General features: G+C 42.9%; 1 protein-coding gene across 1 annotated transcript; it reads right to left on the bottom strand.

Annotated features, from left to right (window-relative positions):
* Positions 1-1,811: 1,811 nt before the first annotated feature.
* On the bottom strand, positions 1,812-12,562 carry MYOC (myocilin). The gene is made up of 3 exons (XM_053391158.1): positions 10,949-12,562; positions 8,808-8,936; positions 1,812-3,765 (listed from the first exon to the last, which is right to left on the bottom strand). The coding sequence occupies exons 1-3, from the start codon at positions 11,508-11,510 to the stop codon at positions 2,981-2,983; spliced, it is 1,476 nt and encodes a 491-aa protein (XP_053247133.1). The 5' UTR covers positions 11,511-12,562; the 3' UTR covers positions 1,812-2,980.
* Positions 12,563-17,640: the final 5,078 nt, after the last annotated feature.

A 17,640-nucleotide genomic window follows, 5' to 3' on the forward strand; every position in this document is an offset into this window, starting at 1 on the left:
AGCAAAGAATGTTAACCTATACAAAGACAATTATGAAAAATGTTGGTCGGAGGTGAAAAGAGATTTAGAGGTGTGGTCGAACTTGAAATTGTAATTGCTGGGCCGAATTGCTGTTATAAAGATGAATGTATTGCCTAGAATGCTATTTCTGTTTCAAGCATTGCAGATTATAGATAAGATGGAGTGTTTCAAGAAGTGGCAGAAAGATATTTCAAGATTTGTCTGGCAGGGCAAGAAACCCCGAATAAAATTTAAGATATTAACTGATGCTAAAGAAAGGGGTGGGTTTGCCCTGCCGGACTTTAAATTGTACTATGAATCAGCTGCGTTTTGCTGGCTGAGGGAATGGCTACTTCTTGAAAATACGGATGTTTTGGATTTGGAAGGTTTTAATAATGCATTCGGATGGCATGCATATCTGTGGTATGATAAGGTCAAAGTACACAGAGCATTCAAGAATCATATTGTTAGAAAATCCCTCTTCAATGTCTGGATAAGATATAAGGACTTGCTGGAAAACAAAACCCCAAGGTGGCTGTCTCCAATGGAAGCAAAAGCTTTGAAAAAACTCAATATGGAGGCCAATTGGCCGAAGTATTGGGAAATTTTAGAACAGGAAGGAGATAAGTTGAAATTACAGAGTTTTGAAAAGTTAAAGAGTAAGGTGCGTGATTGGCTCCATTATTATCAAATAATGGAGGTTTATAATTTGGATAAAAAAATTGGTTTTCAGATGGAAAAATCAAAATTGGAAACACAGCTATTAGATTCCAAAAGTAAAAATTTGTCAAAAATGTATAACTTGCTGTTGAAATGGAATACTCAAGATGAGACGGTGAAATCAGCTATGATTAAGTGGGCTCAGGATGTTGGACATAATATTATGGCGGCTGACTGGGAACAGTTATGGACCACAGGTATTAAATTTACGGCATGCAATGCCTTAAGAGAGAACATTATGAAAATGGTTTACAGATGGTACATGACACCAGTCAAGCTAGCAAAAATCTACCACTTGTCTGATAATAAATGTTGGAAATGTAAAGAGGCTGAAGGTACATTCTTTCACCTTTGGTGGACATGCCCAAAGATCAAGGCCTTTTGGGAAATGATCTATAATGAAATTAAAAGGGTATTTAAGTATACCTTTCTGAAAAAAACAGAGGCCTTTCTCTTGGGCATGGTCGGCCAATTGGTGCCAAAGAAGGATAGAACTTTCTTTATGTATGCTACGACAGCAGCAAGAATACTTATTGCAAAACATTGGAAGACACAAGATTTACCCACCCGGGAAGATTGGCAGATGAAGATGATCGACTACATGGAAATGGCAGAAATGACCAGCAGAATTCGAGACCAGGGAGAAGAGAAGGTAGAAGAAGAATGGAAGAAATTTAAAGACTATTTACAGAAATACGGCAAAATTAAAGAAGTTTAGAAAGAGACTGGTATTAAACAATTTGACTTTTGCAAAAGTTGTTTTTAAGATTGTGTGTAATATATTATTATGAAAAAGCAGGTAATGTTAAATCAGAAGGATTTGCTAAAATAACAAATTAAAATAGAATGCAAAAAGGGAGGCGAGAGGAAGTCAAAGGAACAAGTTAATGAAAGGACATTTTGGAAAGTTTAATTTTATGTGTTGCTTTTTTTTCTTGTACGTGTTTGATTGTTCATCTTTCTTTCTCGTTTCGTATTTTTTCTTTTTTCTATCTGTGTAGTGTGTAGTGGTTTTTGTTGTTATTGTTATTGTTATTGTTGAGTTTATTGTTAAAACCTCAATAAATATAAATTAAAAAAAAAAAAGAGGAGAGGTGCCGTGGTGCGCAGATGCAGCCTGACATTGTGTGGGAAAGACCCTGGAGATGAGAAGTCCTAGTGGGCACTGGGAAGGCAGGGGCCTTCAGTCCTCGCAACTGACCTCCTAGAAAGAGTTGCCGGGGCCACTGGGCAAGAGCTGTGGTTTGTTTCCTTCACTGGCCTCAGATGATTTATTGTTTTGTTGCTGACCATCAGGGATGGTAGGAGCTGCATGTCCAAAAACATCTAGAGGGTCACAGGTTCCCCAGCCTCAATAGACCTTGCAAAGCCTAAATGGAATTTAGACTGCAAGCCTGCAGGCAGGGACTGTTCTGAATTTTTATTCACTTACTGCACTTCTTAGATTTATAATTCTGACAAATTCTACTCCTCTGAAATGTCTCTCAATTGCTTTTACTACACCAGTACACTGGACCCCTGTTTGTTTCTAACACACACAGAAAACTTCAACCTGGAACTTTGACCTGCCAGGAGGAAGCAGTTTAAGACAAGCTTCAGGCAAAAAGAAGTGGGCGAGAAAGGGTTAAGCAGCCCCTTCCCCACCACAAAGTGGTGCTAAGTTCTCTGCAGTGAAGAGGCAGCCACCAGGCTGTTATAGGCAAGCTGGGCTTTACAATGAAGCCAAATATAATAACGGCAACTTTACACTTATGTAATGAATGCACCATTGTCAGGTCCACAGAGGAGAGCGAAAGAGATTACTTCAGTCCTGCTTGTTGACCAACAGTGCTGAATCCTATGGCCAGGCTAAGCAGAGAGCTCCAGAGGCAAAGGGGCTGTGTCATTTTGAAGGCTGCATGCATTTGTGTTCCAGGTCTAATTAGGAAAGACTACACTGTGCAGAGACATTTGGAGCAAATGGCAGTGCCTGCCCATTTAGGGCAGTGAACTGGGGTACAATCAATGGGAGGTTCTCCTTCCTAAACTCCACTGAAATGAATAGCAGCTGCACAAGAGCACAGCCACTAAGCACAGGGGTGAGCTTGCACAAAGCTCCTGCTCCCTCAGTAGAGCTTGGCCAGGAGAACTTTGGCATGATTTGTGTGCCCCATATTGTAACTAGTCAAAGTAATGGTGGTTATGTGGACTTCCTGCTCCAAGCTTCCCTTGGAAATGAGCCTCGCTGGCAGGTGGCATCTTCCCACTCTCTCCAAGCAGATCACATCTTGGAAAGCTTGATATCATAGGCAACCATATTGAAGTTATCCCAAGCCAAGAGTTTTCTTTCTGTGGGATTATAATCTACCATGCTGCTGTATCTGTAGCGGTTCTCAAAGCGGATGTTCAGTGGTGCACTCGTTCCTGTCTTAGTGGAGTAGATGAAATTCACAGTGGCCTCAGGGGATGAGTAGCTGCTGATGGTGTACAAGGAGCCACAAATCATGAAGGCGTTTGCCACTGACTGCTTGCGGATGTTGGTTTCCCATGTTTGTTCAATCTCTATGGTCTCTGGGTCCAGTTTAGAAAGCACAATGGCCCCCTTTACCTTTTCAGTGCTGTAAATTACCCACAGCCCCATCTCATCAGCTGCAAAGTCAATGTCTGTATATCCACCCCATGAGTAGGGAAACTGTCCGTGGTAGCCGGCATTGGGTAGCTCCTTTTGGACCGTAATAACTTCTGTCTTCAGGTCATATTTTGCCATTATTCTAGACTTGCGCATCTGAAAGTAGAGGGAACCCCGATAAACAACAGCTCCAGTGCTCTCCATGGATCGGGGCAGCACATGTACTTTGGAAGGGTGGCCTTTGGTGAACTGATCCACATTGTTGTACTCAAAGACTTGGCGGACATCTGAACCAACGGTATCAACTCTCCAAGTTGTCTCTCGGCTGTAGGGAGAGATGGGTTCTGGGTCCCTCATCCACACGCCATACTTGCCAGCAATGGTCTCTGCCCTGCGGAAGGTCACTGGTTCACCAACCGATATGAGCACTCCACAGCCTGTTCCAGAAAATAAGTAAGCCAGTTACTTCACCCCACGGCAAAATTTGAACTTGAGATTGAGAGGGAGGGAGGGGGAAGGGCTACTCTTCAAATATGCTATTTTACAGTGTGCCCCAAACCAAAGGCATTTTATGATTTGTTTGCTTGCTTCATAAAATCTATACATCACTTGATTGTGGGGGGAAAATAAAAAATCAAGGAAGCTTACAACCCTACTTTAAATCATACAAAAGTTAAAACACTAAATCAGATTAAAATTACCTCAACTTTCTAAGCATCTGAGCAGGCTTCTCTAACAGGAATGTTGTAGGAAGGGGGTCCCAAAGTGCAGGTGCTGCCACACTCAAGAATCACATTCTTACCAATGGGGAAGAGGTGGGGAAGTTAATCTCGTAGGTAAACTGCTCCCTTAGCATTCAAGGGCTTTATATGCTAATAATACCTTGAACTTGGCCCAGCAGGAAATCGGTAACCAGTGCAGAGCTCTGAGCCAGCTGGGTGTGATGCTGACCAGGCCTCACTCCTCTTGGTAATTGGGCTGAAGAATTCTGCCCCAACTGTAGCTTGGGGGCCAGACCCACAAAGAGAGCATTTTGCCAACCTCTGGCTGTGCCTCTCTACCAGACGGCATCCACAGGTGATCACTCTAACTTGGAAGGCAGTCATCTTTTTACCAGTGGAGAGCATGAATGGATGTCTATAGTTGCCTTAGACCAACCTGGGTGGGTTATCTATTAAATGGCTTAATATTTCAAGAATCTCCACTGGAGAAACAGTTCACGTTTTATTCGGAACCAAATCAGTCAATGTCAAGAATCGATCAAATTTGGGTCTCAAATGAACTAACTCCAAGAATCCGACAAATTGAAATTTAACCAAGAACAATCTCAGACCACAATCCAATAAAAATGGAAGTCAAAGGATACGAAGAAAGATCATTTAGATGGAGACTCAACGATTATCTCTTGGATGACCAAAAAGTCATTCAAGAGGCAAAGAAAAAGTTGACGGAATATTTTTTGGATAATATGAATAAAGGTACAAAAATGAGTATAGTCTGGGATGCAAGTAAAGCGGTAATGAGAGGGTTCTTCATCCAACAAAATGCGATCAAAAACAAGAACAGAGAGAAAGGAAGGAAGGAAATTTTAAGACAAATAATGGACAATGAACAAAAGCTAATTAACAAACCGAATAATTTGAAAATAAAGCAGAACATCAAAGCCCTGCAGACGAAATTTGCAATGATTATAAACAAAGAGGTGGAATGGAACATTAAAAGGCTGAGACAAAGAAATTTTGAGTTTGCTAATAAGTCAGGCAGATGGCTTGCATGGCAAATCAAGAAAAGAAAGGAACAAAGTACAATTAACAAAATTATTGTGGATGGAGAAGAAGTGGAAAATCCAAAAGGCATTAGGAAAGGATTCTTGGACTTTTATAATCATTTATATAACAACAGAGAAAAAAATAATATGAAGAAAATCGAGAGATTTTTAAGAGAGAAAAAGGTGCAAAAGATCCCGACAGAAAAGAAAGACAGACTGAACGCTCCGATTGAAAACGAGGAAATAACTGAGATTATAAAAGAGCTGAAAAAAGGGAAGGCACCAGGACCGGATGGTTTTACATCTAGTTACTATAAAGAATTGAGGCACACCTTGACGGTACCATTGAAGGAAGTGATGAATAATATTTTGAAACAACAAGATATTCCTGAAACATGGAAAGAAGCCTTTATTACACTCATTCCCAAGCAAGATTCGGACTTGACACAAGTGAAGAACTATAGGCCGATTTCTCTGCTGAATACAGATTATAAGATATTCTCTGGAATAGTAGCAAAAAGACTAAAAAAGATCCTGCAGGAAGTTATCCATGCAGATCAAGCAGGTTTCCTTCCAGGCAGACAGATGAAAGACAATGTTAGGAATATAATAAATATATTGGAATACCTGTCTGCCAGGAATGAGAAACAAGCTATATTAATGTTTGTGGATGCAGAGAAGGCTTTTGACAACATATCGTGGGAATTTATGTTAAAAAATTTGGAAATGATGGAAGTTGGAAATGACTTTTACAACGGAATAAGGGCAATTTACTCAGAACAAAGAGCTAGATTGATTGTAAATAATATATTGACAGAAGAAGTTAAGATACGAAAAGGTACCAGACAGGGATGTCCTCTATCACCACTGTTATTTATAATGGTCCTGGAGGTCCTTTTGTGTTCAATCAGGAATAATGAAATAATAAAAGGAGTGACAGTCGGCCAAAATGAATATAAAGTTAAAGCCTTTGCCGATGATCTAGTAATAACGATTGAAGACCCAAAAAATAGTTTAAATGAGGTATTAAATGAGATTGACCAATTTGGCAGACTGGCTGGATTTATGTTAAATAAGAGAAAAACCAAAATAATGGCTAAGAATATGGATCAGAGGCTGATAGAAGAAATGCAAAGAGACTCAGGGATTGAAGTGGCCAAAAAGATAAAATATTTGGGAATTTGGTTGACCCCCCAAAATATTGATTTATATCAGAACAACTATATACCGGTGTGGAACGGAATTAAGAAAGATTTAGAAACGTGGAGCAGATTGAAACTTTCTTTTTGGGGCAGAATATCAACGATCAAAATGTGTGTGCTACCAAAGATGTTATTTTTGTTTCAAATGATCCCTATAATCAGGGGAACAAGCGTGTTCAAAGAGTGGCAAAGAATGATTTCAAGATATATCTGGCAGGGCAAAAAGCCAAGAATACAATTTAAGCTATTAACAGATGCTAAGGAAAGAGGCGGTTTTGCCCTGCCAGACCTGAAACTATATTATGAAGCGTCTTGTCTCTGTTGGTTAAGGGAGTGGATAAAATTAAAAAATAACAAATTATTAGATCTAGAAGGTTTTGATAATAGATTTGGTTGGCACGCCTATTTATGGTTGGAGAAGAAGTCACAAAGGTTTTGATAATCATATCTTTAGGAGCTCCATAATGGAAATATGGGAGAGGTATAAAAATATATTAGAACCCAAAGTTCCGCATTGGTTGTCACCACTAGAGGTAATGAGTGTAAAGAAAATTAATATGAGAGAGAACTGGATAACTTATGGAGAGCTAGTAACTAAAGAAGGGGGGAAATGGAAAATGAAGCCATATGAACAAGTTAAAGAGCATGTTTACGATTGGTTACACTATCTTCAAGTAAACGAAAGGTTCAAAAAGGACCTTAAAGAGAGGGGATATACAGAGAAAGAATCGAAATTTCAAACAGAAATAATTGACAATGATGTTAAGACAATGTCAAAAATGTATAAAATACTTTTGGAATGGCAAACAAAGGATGAGGAGATAAAGTCGGTTATGATACACTGGGCCAGAGATTTTGGTTATAATATACAATTGGAGGACTGGGAAAAGGTATGGAATGAAAATATGAAATTTACTGCATCTACGACGTTAAAGGAGAATGTTATGAAAATGGTAGATAGATGGTACATTACACCTGTAAAGTTAGCAAAAATGTATAAGACATGTAATAAGTGTTGGAAATGTAAAGAAAAAGAAGGCTCATTTTTTCATATGTGGTGGGAATGTAAGAAGGTAAAGGGTTTCTGGGAAATGATTTACAATGAATTGAAAAAGATGTTTAAATATACATTTGTTAAAAAACCAGAAGCCTTTCTGCTAGGAATAACAGGAAGAGAGATAAATAGAAGCGATTATAAACTTTTTCAGTATGCAGTAACAGCGGCAAGAATACTGATGGCCCAAAAATGGAAACAAGAGGAACTACCGACATTGAATGAGTAGAGAATGAAACTTATGGACTATGCAGAACTGGATAAAATGACTGGGAAAATTAGATACCAGAAAGATCACAAATTCATCGAGGACTGGGGAAAGTTTACGGATTATCTGAAAACCATATGTGACGAACAGATAACGCTAGTGGGTTTTAAGGAGGCTTTGTGAGAATACAAGGTATATTGTAAAAAAGAAATAGATATGGAAGGTTAATACTAAATTGGCAATATTATACAGAAAATGCGGGAAGATAAGGAAAATGGATGATTGAGGGAGGTGCCGATGGAAGTTCAAAAAACAGTAAATATGTAATTATGGTTGCACGAATTATTTCTAAAAGAAAAGCTTAATAAAAATTTATATATATAAAAAAAAATATTTCAAGAATCTCCATGTTTAAACATCACTAAAACAAATACTGGGGTTTTTTTTTAAATTCTACTTTCACTGCCAGCCGCTTTCCAAGGCCTCTTTCTCATTCCTGCTACTTAGAAATGTATGCAAAAGCCTGGATATAAATTCCCCAAAAATACAAAAAATAATAATTAGAGAGTTGGGAAAGGCTGAATCTGGGAATTTCTGCCTCTTGCCGCTGATTATTCTACTTAGCAATGGGATAGAGAATGAGGAATAAGAGATAAGTCCCCGTAGGTTTTGAAACTGCATGAGAAAGCTGTGTCTCAAAATCAAAACCTTTTTATTTTAAAAGTTCTGAATAAATTTGTAGTGGTGTCAGTTGGAGGTGGCTGCCTCTAATTTAGTGAATATCCTTCAATTTTGCTTCCACTTCCCCCACAAAAAATGGTTTGGGACTTTGTATATCAGCTTTCTTGTTCTTAAATGGGTGTAACATTTCAACATTTCGTTCTGATGAAGAATAGCCATAATTATTTTCTGGCTCTGTGTTCTCCAACTTTCTAAGGAGACTCAAAATAGATGCTCACTCTGATTTTGGGTTCCATGTAGTGTTCCACACACAGGCCAGGTTTGTTTATAAAGGAAGGAAACAGGTAATATATGGGGGTCTGGCAGTCAGAGGTGGTTTTTCAGGACTAGCTGGCACTTCTGAAGGGGCAAACTGATAAGGGAGAGTTTCACTCTGGAATGGTGGAAAGCTGTCCCAAACAAGGTGTTTTGGGCGAGATTCTTTCACTTGTGTGCTACAGAGAAGGGCAGGAGCCAGCATTGAGCAAAGACAGGGAAATTAGCAGCTGTCCAAGAGATCTCTGTACCTGATTCTTCTCCCTCCGCGCTGGGGAGGCCAGGCGAGGGGCTTCCCTGAAAGAGGCGGGATGCAGGAACCTCCACCAGCTCCGATTTGAGCTCTTGGTAGTCCAGAGTGTCTGTGTTCCCCTTCGACTCTGCAGAGGAAAGCAGGGAAGGAGAGAGCAAGAAGAAAAATTAACACCCTGAAGGCCAAGGGGACAGAAAGGAGGAGTCTGCCATGAAGGAGCTTTGAAACAAAGGCTTTCCTGATGATAACATTGTGTGTAGGAAACGAAGAGAACATTTAGGGGAGCAGCCCCCCTTAGCCCCACTCCAGCTATAGGCCTAGAGGGCTGGGGGAGGAGAGGAGAGAGAAGGGAAGAGAAGTTCTCGGAGCAGTCAAAAGTCCTTGTGGGTCACTGAAGTTATTCAAGGGGAGATTAAATTATGTCAGCTATTTACTGAACATTGCTTCTGATTTGTGAGGCACTGAATCAAACAAGTGGTGTCCTACCACTTTCCTTGGCCAGATTCATTTAAAGCAGTCTTTCTCCACTTTAAAGGGACTAGCAGTGGGTTCAAGCAACCAATTTATTACTTACTGCCAAGATAAGAAAAAGAAGAGGTGAAGCCTTGCTGCTTCCCAAAATGTGGAAGCTCAGAAAGGCCACTTGGTGTTGATGAAATTTTAATCTTGTGTCCAACATAGCATTAATTTTTTTGTTAGTGCATAAATCCTTGCGCTCATATAGTGAGGGCTGGATACCAGCCACGCTCCAAATGCACTCAGATGTACTTCATCCATCTCTCTCTCTCTCTCTCTCATATGTCTTTGTGCCCCCATGCATTTTTTTCTGCGATTAGTAAATCCCTTATTAGAGATTTCATTCATTTTTTACTTAAATAACAAAATCAGCATCGGTTGAAGTTCCAGTGGTTTCATTGTCATTTCAGTTATCCTCCCGACCCCGAATAATAAAAAAATAGAAGTGTAGAGTTGGAAGGGATCACGAGGGTCATCTAGTCTAACCCCCTGCAATGCGGGCTCAAACCCACAACCCTGAAATTAAGAGTCTCACTGAGCTATCTGCTCTTCTGGAAACTACCCCCAGAACCAAACCAAAAGGCTAGCTGGGCCTCTCTTTTCTTTCTGTAGTCATTGGCATGTCTCCTAATCTCAGGTATCCTTCTTCCAAGGAGACATAAGCTTTTTGGCCTGACCCCCCACTACCTTGATGGAAACTGTTGCTCATGAGTAGCATAATTATTTTCCAGCTTGCTGACTGATATGTCCTGAAATGCTAATGATGCTCTACTTTTGCTCCGGAGGCATCCCACTCTAAAAATATTCCCTGACAGACACCAGATCCCAGCTTCTATATTCATTCCACCCCTACTCCCCTATTTCTGCCACCCTGTGATAGGGGCAACGGTGCAAAGGCCTGTAAAAAGCCCAGCCTTGTGCTAAGCAGGTCTGTGCTAAGCAAACCTGGAAAGAGGCCCATGAGAACCATTTAGCCTCATTCAGATACCTTCTTGAGGTCACCCATGGATTAGTCTACCACTGGGGGAACATGACTCAATGGGACAGGCCTTTCTGCAAACCACAGGGCATTTAGCAGCACCAACAGGGTGACACACTGCTGGCAGGTAGCCTTTAATGCCTGGGGCTGCTGCTATTCCATTCGTGAGATGGGAATGTTCATTGATGCTCCCTGGCATTTCGTCTGTTGAAAGAAGAGGAGACAAGTGGGAAGGGCATGGCTCTGTGCCAGGGACAGGCGAGAAGCACCTCGGCCCCATGATTTCTCATCTCTAAGTAACTCACATTTTGTATAGATGTCTGTCATTGCATGTAAACATACTCCATCCAGGACTAGACCAGGAGGTCTGACTGCAGAGGCTCGGGAAGAGTTGAGAAACAGATTGAACCCAAAACAACATGCCATAAAAACCTCAGATGAAATGCGATTGAGGCTAGGCAGTCCTGGTTACCTCCCCTCCCCTCCAGCTCACAAAATGGCATCCCACTGCAGTTGGGAAAGGTCAATTAAAATTACGAAGGGTTTGAAACTTCCTTCCTATGAGGAAAGGCTAAAAGACATGCATTTTGATTTAGGAAAAAAGGGTGACTGAGCGGGGGGGGCAGCTTTAATTTCTACAGTACCTTGAAGGGAGTCCCTGCTGGGTGCCTCTCCAGCCTGGGGACAGTGGCTGGCTCTCAGCCGCTCCACCTCCTGCATGGTGTTCTCCAACCTCCTTCCCAGCTCAGTCCTCTCTTCCTCCAGCCACTTCTTATCTTCTTGCAAGTCAGACTTGTCTTGGAGCAGGTTGCTGATGGTGTATTCCAACCTGCTGACCTGTGTGTCCCTCTGGGCTTGTTCTCTCTTCAGACTCTCTACCTCTTTTTGAAGCAAACTCACCACAGAGAAGGAGGAACTCCTTGCTGCTTGGTTTCCATGCAGCTGGCTGACCAGGGTCTCCAGGAGACTGAGCCTTGCTTTGGAGGACTCCAGTTCCAGGTGCTGGCTGTTGCTTTCCCTCTGGAGATCCCTGATAATGGCCATCACTTCCCCAGGGTCAGTGCAGCTGGCTTCATTTGCACTGGGGACTGTGAAGGAATAGATGCATCTGCCATCCTGGTTGTTTGCTTTGTGGAGGCGTGCAGTGCTCCCGACCGCTTCCCATACCATCCAAGCTGAGAGCAACCAAGTCAACAGCTCCTTCATGGCTTCACTGCTGCCTCTAAGCCCACACAGCCTTCCTGAGAAGCACAGTGTGCAAGTAGCATTCACCAGCTCTCACTCACTTGTTCTGAAACTGAGCTCCTAGTGACCTCAATTTTATACAGCTGAGAACCAGGGAGGTGCAGGAGAGGGTCGCTTTGCCAGAAGCTACGGCGGCAGCAGCAGCACAGACTTAATGGGAATCAACTCTCTTAAAGGGATCGTGTTTCATTTACGATTCCATGGGAATATGAACCCAGTGCCCATTCTTGGGATCCTTATTCTCAACACATACAAAATGCGTAGAGGCAGATCTGCCGCCCGTGTGTGTCTGCGGAGGGCATGGCTTTACGAGTCTGTGCATCCGGCAGTGGGGCAAGTTCAGGGTCAGGGAAGCAATTGCTCTGGAGCAGTGAAGTTTTAAAAGATTGCCTGCCAAAGATAGTTGGGATTCTACACCATAAATATGTAACCATTAAACCATTTAGAAATGTGTTATTATGGAAATAAGTACTACAAAATATTATGTTAAGGGTTATGCCCACTCATGATTTAGTCTGGAATGTGAGGCACGGATGTTTTGTTCACTCACTCCTTACAGAGCCTAAGGGTATACACACATTATTGCCTACTCCACATCCAGTGTGCTCCCTCTTCTAGTTTTTGAAGCTGCATACGTATGATGTTAGCCACAATACATATCCATCCTGTAGTTTCTTGAGGAAAATCTGCCTTTAGATGCATTTTTTCCTCAACCCAGCTACAATCCAACTAAAATTTTTTAGCTGCATTCACTTTGTACCTGAACCAGGTTTGAGACAGTCAGAGCAGATGACCGCTTCCTGACTAGGGGTGGGTTGCAGGGGAAAGGAAACCCAAAAGGTCTTATGAAGAAGCCCTCACACCCCTCTCTGATGAGGACAGCACTGCAAAGTGCAGTGGGCAGGTTGGGGGGGGGGCAAAGGCTTTGCTGTATTTCAAGCTGCTGTTTGCATACCCTAAATTTCATTGTTTTCCAGGGTGCTTACACATCTTCCCATAAGTTAACTGTTCATCCCACATTTTTCAATGTACTTCCCTGCCACTTTGCAAACTGCAAAAAATTGTGGCTCCCCATCCCTGGTCATCGCATGGATTTATTGCACTAGGGTGACAGGCACTTAACTTACTTTAAATGTTCAAGTCTAAAGTTCCAACACGCACTTGAATCCCTCCTGCAAAATAGTGACAGCCTGAAGGCACTCTAAATATTCTATTCAGTGAAAGGAAGAATGTTCCTAAATTCTGTTCCTAAAGCCCATTGAGACTTAGGCTGTTGGCACCTTTTCCCCTCCGCAGAGACGGGGGACCTATTAGGAAGGTCCTCCCTTGGAGGCTGGTGGATCCAGTGGGATTACAAATGGCTCTAGGACCTCTGGAACATCTGAATATTTGCCCCTGAGCACTCTCACCAACTTTGTGGAGCCCGACTGGCCCCCTGGTATCCTCCAGTGCTTAGGGCGAGGAAACAAGCTGGGAGACAACTTGAATGCAAGTGGAGGAAAGATCCAAATGAATGCAACCAAACACTGGTAAGAGCTCATTATGGAGCCTCCCTAGTGGCAGTGAAGACAGCAAAATAGCCTCCATTGCATCCTCATCATGTCGTCCGGCAGAACTTTTTCAGACTGGACGGGACCTTTTACAGGCTGGCCCAGAGGAGGTGGCGGGACCAACAGTAGCTGATGTGAATTGTTTGCAAAACATTTTGAGGATAAAATTGCTTGCATCCACCGAGACCTTGACTCTGCTGTTATAGGAGATGAATCCCATGGGGTGTCCAGAACAGTCTAGTCCTGTTGTGGTGGATGAATTTCAGTTGGTAAGGCTCGAGAATGTGGACAAGGTGCTGGGATCAGTCAGAGCGACCACTTGCGCTCTGGAGCCTTGCCTCTCTTGGCTGAGAAAAGCCAGCAGGGAAGGAACAGCTGGCTGGGCCAGGGAGGTGATCAATGCCTCTTTACGAGAGGGGTGGTCCCTGCCTGTTTGAAGGAGGCAGTGGTAAAACCACTCCTTAAGAACCCTTCCCTGGACTCAGAAAATCCAACTAACTACTGGCCAGTTGCTAATCTCCTTTTCCTGGGCAAGGTTCTGGAGTGAGTAGTCGCAGACCAGATCCAGGTGCTTTTGGAAGAAACTGATTTTCTGGATCTATTTCAGTTGGGGTTTAGGCCTGGTTCGGGCACAGAAACTGCTTTGGTCACCCTGTATGATGACCTCTGTCGAGACAGAGACAGGGGAAATGTGTCCCTGTTAATTCTCTTCAACCTCTCAGCGGCTTTTGATATCACCGACCATGGTATCCTTCTGGAACAGCTGTCTGAGTTAGAGATGGGTGGGACCGCTTTGCAGTGGTTCTGGGCCTACTTGAGTGGTCGTTCCCTGAGGGTCAGTCCTGTGGAATCTTCAATGTGGAGTTCCTCAGGGCTCAATCCTATCCCCTATACTGTTCAACATCTACAGGAAACCACTGGGTGGGGTTATCCAGAGATTTGGAGTACGTTGTCAGCGGTATGCTGATGACACTCAGCTCTACTTCTCCTTTACATCTGCAGGTGAGGTAGTGGAAATGCTGGACTTGATAATGGACAGGATGAGAGCCAACAAACTTAAACTCAATCCAGATCAGACTGAGGCACGGTTAGTGGGTGGTTCCCTAGACCGGATGGGCTGGAAGGCTGCCTGCTCTTGATGGGGTTACACTTCCGCTGAAGGGGCAGGTTCGTAGCTTGGGGGTACACCTGGATCCTTTGCTGTCGCTCAAGGCTCAGGTGGCCTCAGTGGCCCGGAGTGCCTTCCATCAGCTTTGGCTGGTGGCCCAGCTATGCCCCTATCTGGACAGGGATAGCATAACTACTGTTCTCTATGCTCTGGTAACCTCAGGGTTAGACTAATGCAATGTGTTATACGTAGGGCTGCCTCTGAATATTGTTCAAAAACTTCTGCTAGCGCAGAATTCAGCGGCCAGGTTGCTCATCGGAGCAAGATGGTTTGAGCATATTTCACTGTTCCTGGTCAGACTGCACTGATTACCAATTAGTTTCCAGGCCCAATTCAAAGTGCTGGCTATAAAGCCTTAAACAGCTCAGGACCGCAATACCTCAAGGACTACTTCTTTCCATATGAACCTACCCGGACCCTGAGATCATCTTCTGAGGCCCTTCTTTGTGTGCCTCCTCCTTGAGAGGTCCGGAGGGTGGCAACACAAGAACAGGCCTTCTCTGTAGTGGCTCCCCGTCTGTGGAATGCTCTCCCCAGGGAGCTTTGCCTGGCAGCTTCATTATATACCTTTAGGCACCAGACAAAAACGTTCCTTTTTAACCTGGCCTTTGGTTGATTTGATTGACATCCTATGCCCTTTTAAAGTATCTCCCGGGGGTGTGTGTGTTATTGGGTTGTTTTTATTTTTATTATATCTTTTGTGGTTTTATATTTTGATTTTGTTCTGTGAACTGCCCTGAGACCTCCAGGTACAGGGCAATATATAAATTCAACTATTATTATTATTATTAGTTCCCAATTCAAAATCTAGTTCCTGCTAACATAAGGGCCCTGGACCCTGCGGGCCATGCAGTCGGGGGCCCAGTGTAACTACTGTACCTGCCAAGCCTCAAAGCTCTGGGGCCTGAGCTGCATCCTCAACTGAATGGAAGCTAGTCAGGGATGTTGAATGCAAGGCCTGACATGCTTTATTTTGAGCCACTTGGAATTCCAGATATTTCCCTAGAAATCCCATCCATCCCAAAGGCTGCAGCCTGCTAGTCTACCACACTGACCTAAAATGCTGCTTTTGCCTTCTCCTATAACCTCCACACAGCTCCCTAACCAGACACTGCTTGCTACACACCATGTAAATAATCACCTACACAACACACTCTATACGTGATGCACCAATGTTTTCAAGATTATCCACAAAAAATGAAAGTTCTTGCCACACTCATGTCACATCAGTAAATGGTATCACAGAAAGTTTATTGTTAATTTATAGCCAAACCTGCAAGTCCCCATTTGCTGAAATCAGTAGCAGAAATCAGACACTTCCAGGAATGACATCTAATAAATGAAAAGCTTCTCATTCTCTTTCACTCACTCACTCACTCACTCACTCACTCACTCTCACAAACATAATCTGCCATATATATATGATTGTATCTTTAGCAGCGTTTCACTGTTATCTTTTTGCTACTCAGTATTCTGATCACAAGAATACCAAATTATACACATTACAGCAGGGCACAGAATAATCGTTTATTATTTCTCTCTTTCCCTTTCAGAAATGGACAGGACTTGGCTGTTTTCACACCAGTCTTTTACTGGGGATATAATCTGCCACACAGCACTTGTCCAAGGCAAGACAGTGGCCGTGGCTCAGTGGCCAAGTTCATGCCTGGAGCAGGGAGGAAGATCCGGGCTCAATCCCTGGTGGCCCAGGTAGGAAAGACCCCTGCCTGGAGACCTTGGAGAGCTTCTGCCAGCCAGAGTGAACAATACTGGACACTATTCAGACTGATATGCTCCCATGGAGGGAGCGTCAACAGGCCACGGATTGGATTGCAATACTATTATGCCACTCTTTCCCAAAGAGGAAAAAGTAAAGAACCAAGGGCTTTTACATTTAGAGGGAACAAACTATGAGGGGTTTAGAGAAGCAGTGGGGAACTTTCAGTCCTGGGCCACATTTAGCCAGGCCCACAAGGCTGTTTCCCCCAAACTACACCCACCTGCCCTACACCTGCCCTAACAGGTGGCATCAAGTGTGGGGACAGTGGAGAAGCGGCTGATTGGGCCGTGCAACCAACTTCCCCATGGAGAACTTGACCACACAGCCAATCCCTGCAGAAAGCAGGGCTGAAGTCACCCCACACCAGCTGATAAAATTATATTATCATGCGGTGTGGAGAGTGTGAACAGCTTCACATTTTTAAAGCAACTTTGTTACATCAGTTCTTAGTATAACTGAAAGTACAGCTCATTGACAGAAGACAAATTCAGAATGTAAAACCAGCTCCAAAAATAAATAATTACATAAACAATGTTTTGCATTATTATTATTCGCAGGCGTGTTAATCTCTCTATGCTTATTGCCTGCAAAATACAGGGGCAATATTTCTTTTCTAGGATTTAGTACAGAGAACAAATTTCAGCTATAGAAACCCACAAAGAGGATCGATGTGACGTCTCTTCTTTTTCTAACTTCTGTTCATCTGTACTGTACTTGGGAAAACAGACTGTTGCCTGATTCCCTAGGCAGAATATGCACAATAATATACACAATATTCATATGCACAATAGGAAGGATTTGAAACACTCCACTACTAATCACTGCTTCCTCTTCATAGTAAAATTATTTGCACATTTGGCTTCAGAATTTCAATTTTAAAAAGCAGAAAGGTGACAAAGTCTCAAGTTACAGTTGTGCTTGGAAGTTAATTCCACTTAAACCAGATTTTTTTTCTCAGTAGAAAGCCAGAATTGGGTCATGCTGTGCTACCTGGAGACTGTACTACTCACGCCAAAATGGGTGGCTTTATTTCTTCTTCTTTTAAGACTGCAAGTACAAATTACCACTCAACAACAAGTGCTTCAAAGGCCAGTGGAAACAATGCCCCACCTTTTGTACAACTGTCCCAGCTTGAGTTGGCAGCTTTCCTGAAGCTCAGCCCCACGTGCAGGTGCCTTGGTGTGGGGCCTGGTGAATGGCATCAGAGGGCGGACCAAACGGCTAATGCTCTTAAGTCAAGCAGAAAATAGGCTGCCACCCAGGTCCTGAGATTTGTACTCCTTCCCCTTAAACAGTTTGCAATACTAACCTCTCTGCCAGGAAAGGCAAGAAGGTGGTCACATGGGAACAGGTCTTTTCAGTGGTGACTCCCCATTTCGAGAATGCTCTCTCCAGGGAAACATGCCTGGGAACATCGCTGTTTTTAATGTCAGGCAAAAACCAGGCTTTGGGGCTTTATTTTTCTGCTAATTTTTTGTGGAGTGGGCTGAGCTGGATCTGCTCTTTTGTACATATTATCATTGCTTTCACTCTTGTTTCTACACTTCTTCCTAATGCTTGTTTCTAAAGTTGCTTGAAGTTCATCTTTGTGGA

Source organism: Podarcis raffonei, chromosome 6 (assembly GCF_027172205.1).
Source record: "Podarcis raffonei isolate rPodRaf1 chromosome 6, rPodRaf1.pri, whole genome shotgun sequence".
Lineage (NCBI taxonomy): Eukaryota > Metazoa > Chordata > Lepidosauria > Squamata > Lacertidae > Podarcis > Podarcis raffonei.

What these genes read in the sequence shown, in the direction of transcription:
- MYOC (XM_053391158.1), bottom strand. Translation starts at nt 11,510, where the DNA reads ATGAAGGAGCTGTTGACTTGGTTGCTCTCAGCTTGGATGGTATGGGAA. An exon ending in CAGCAGGGACTCCCTTCAAG is followed by an intron (nt 8,937 to 10,948) that starts GTACTGTAGAAA and finishes TTTCCTCTGCAG; the next exon opens with AGTCGAAGGGGAACACAGAC. An exon ending in CGCGGAGGGAGAAGAATCAG is followed by an intron (nt 3,766 to 8,807) that starts GTACAGAGATCT and finishes TTTCTGGAACAG; the next exon opens with GCTGTGGAGTGCTCATATCG.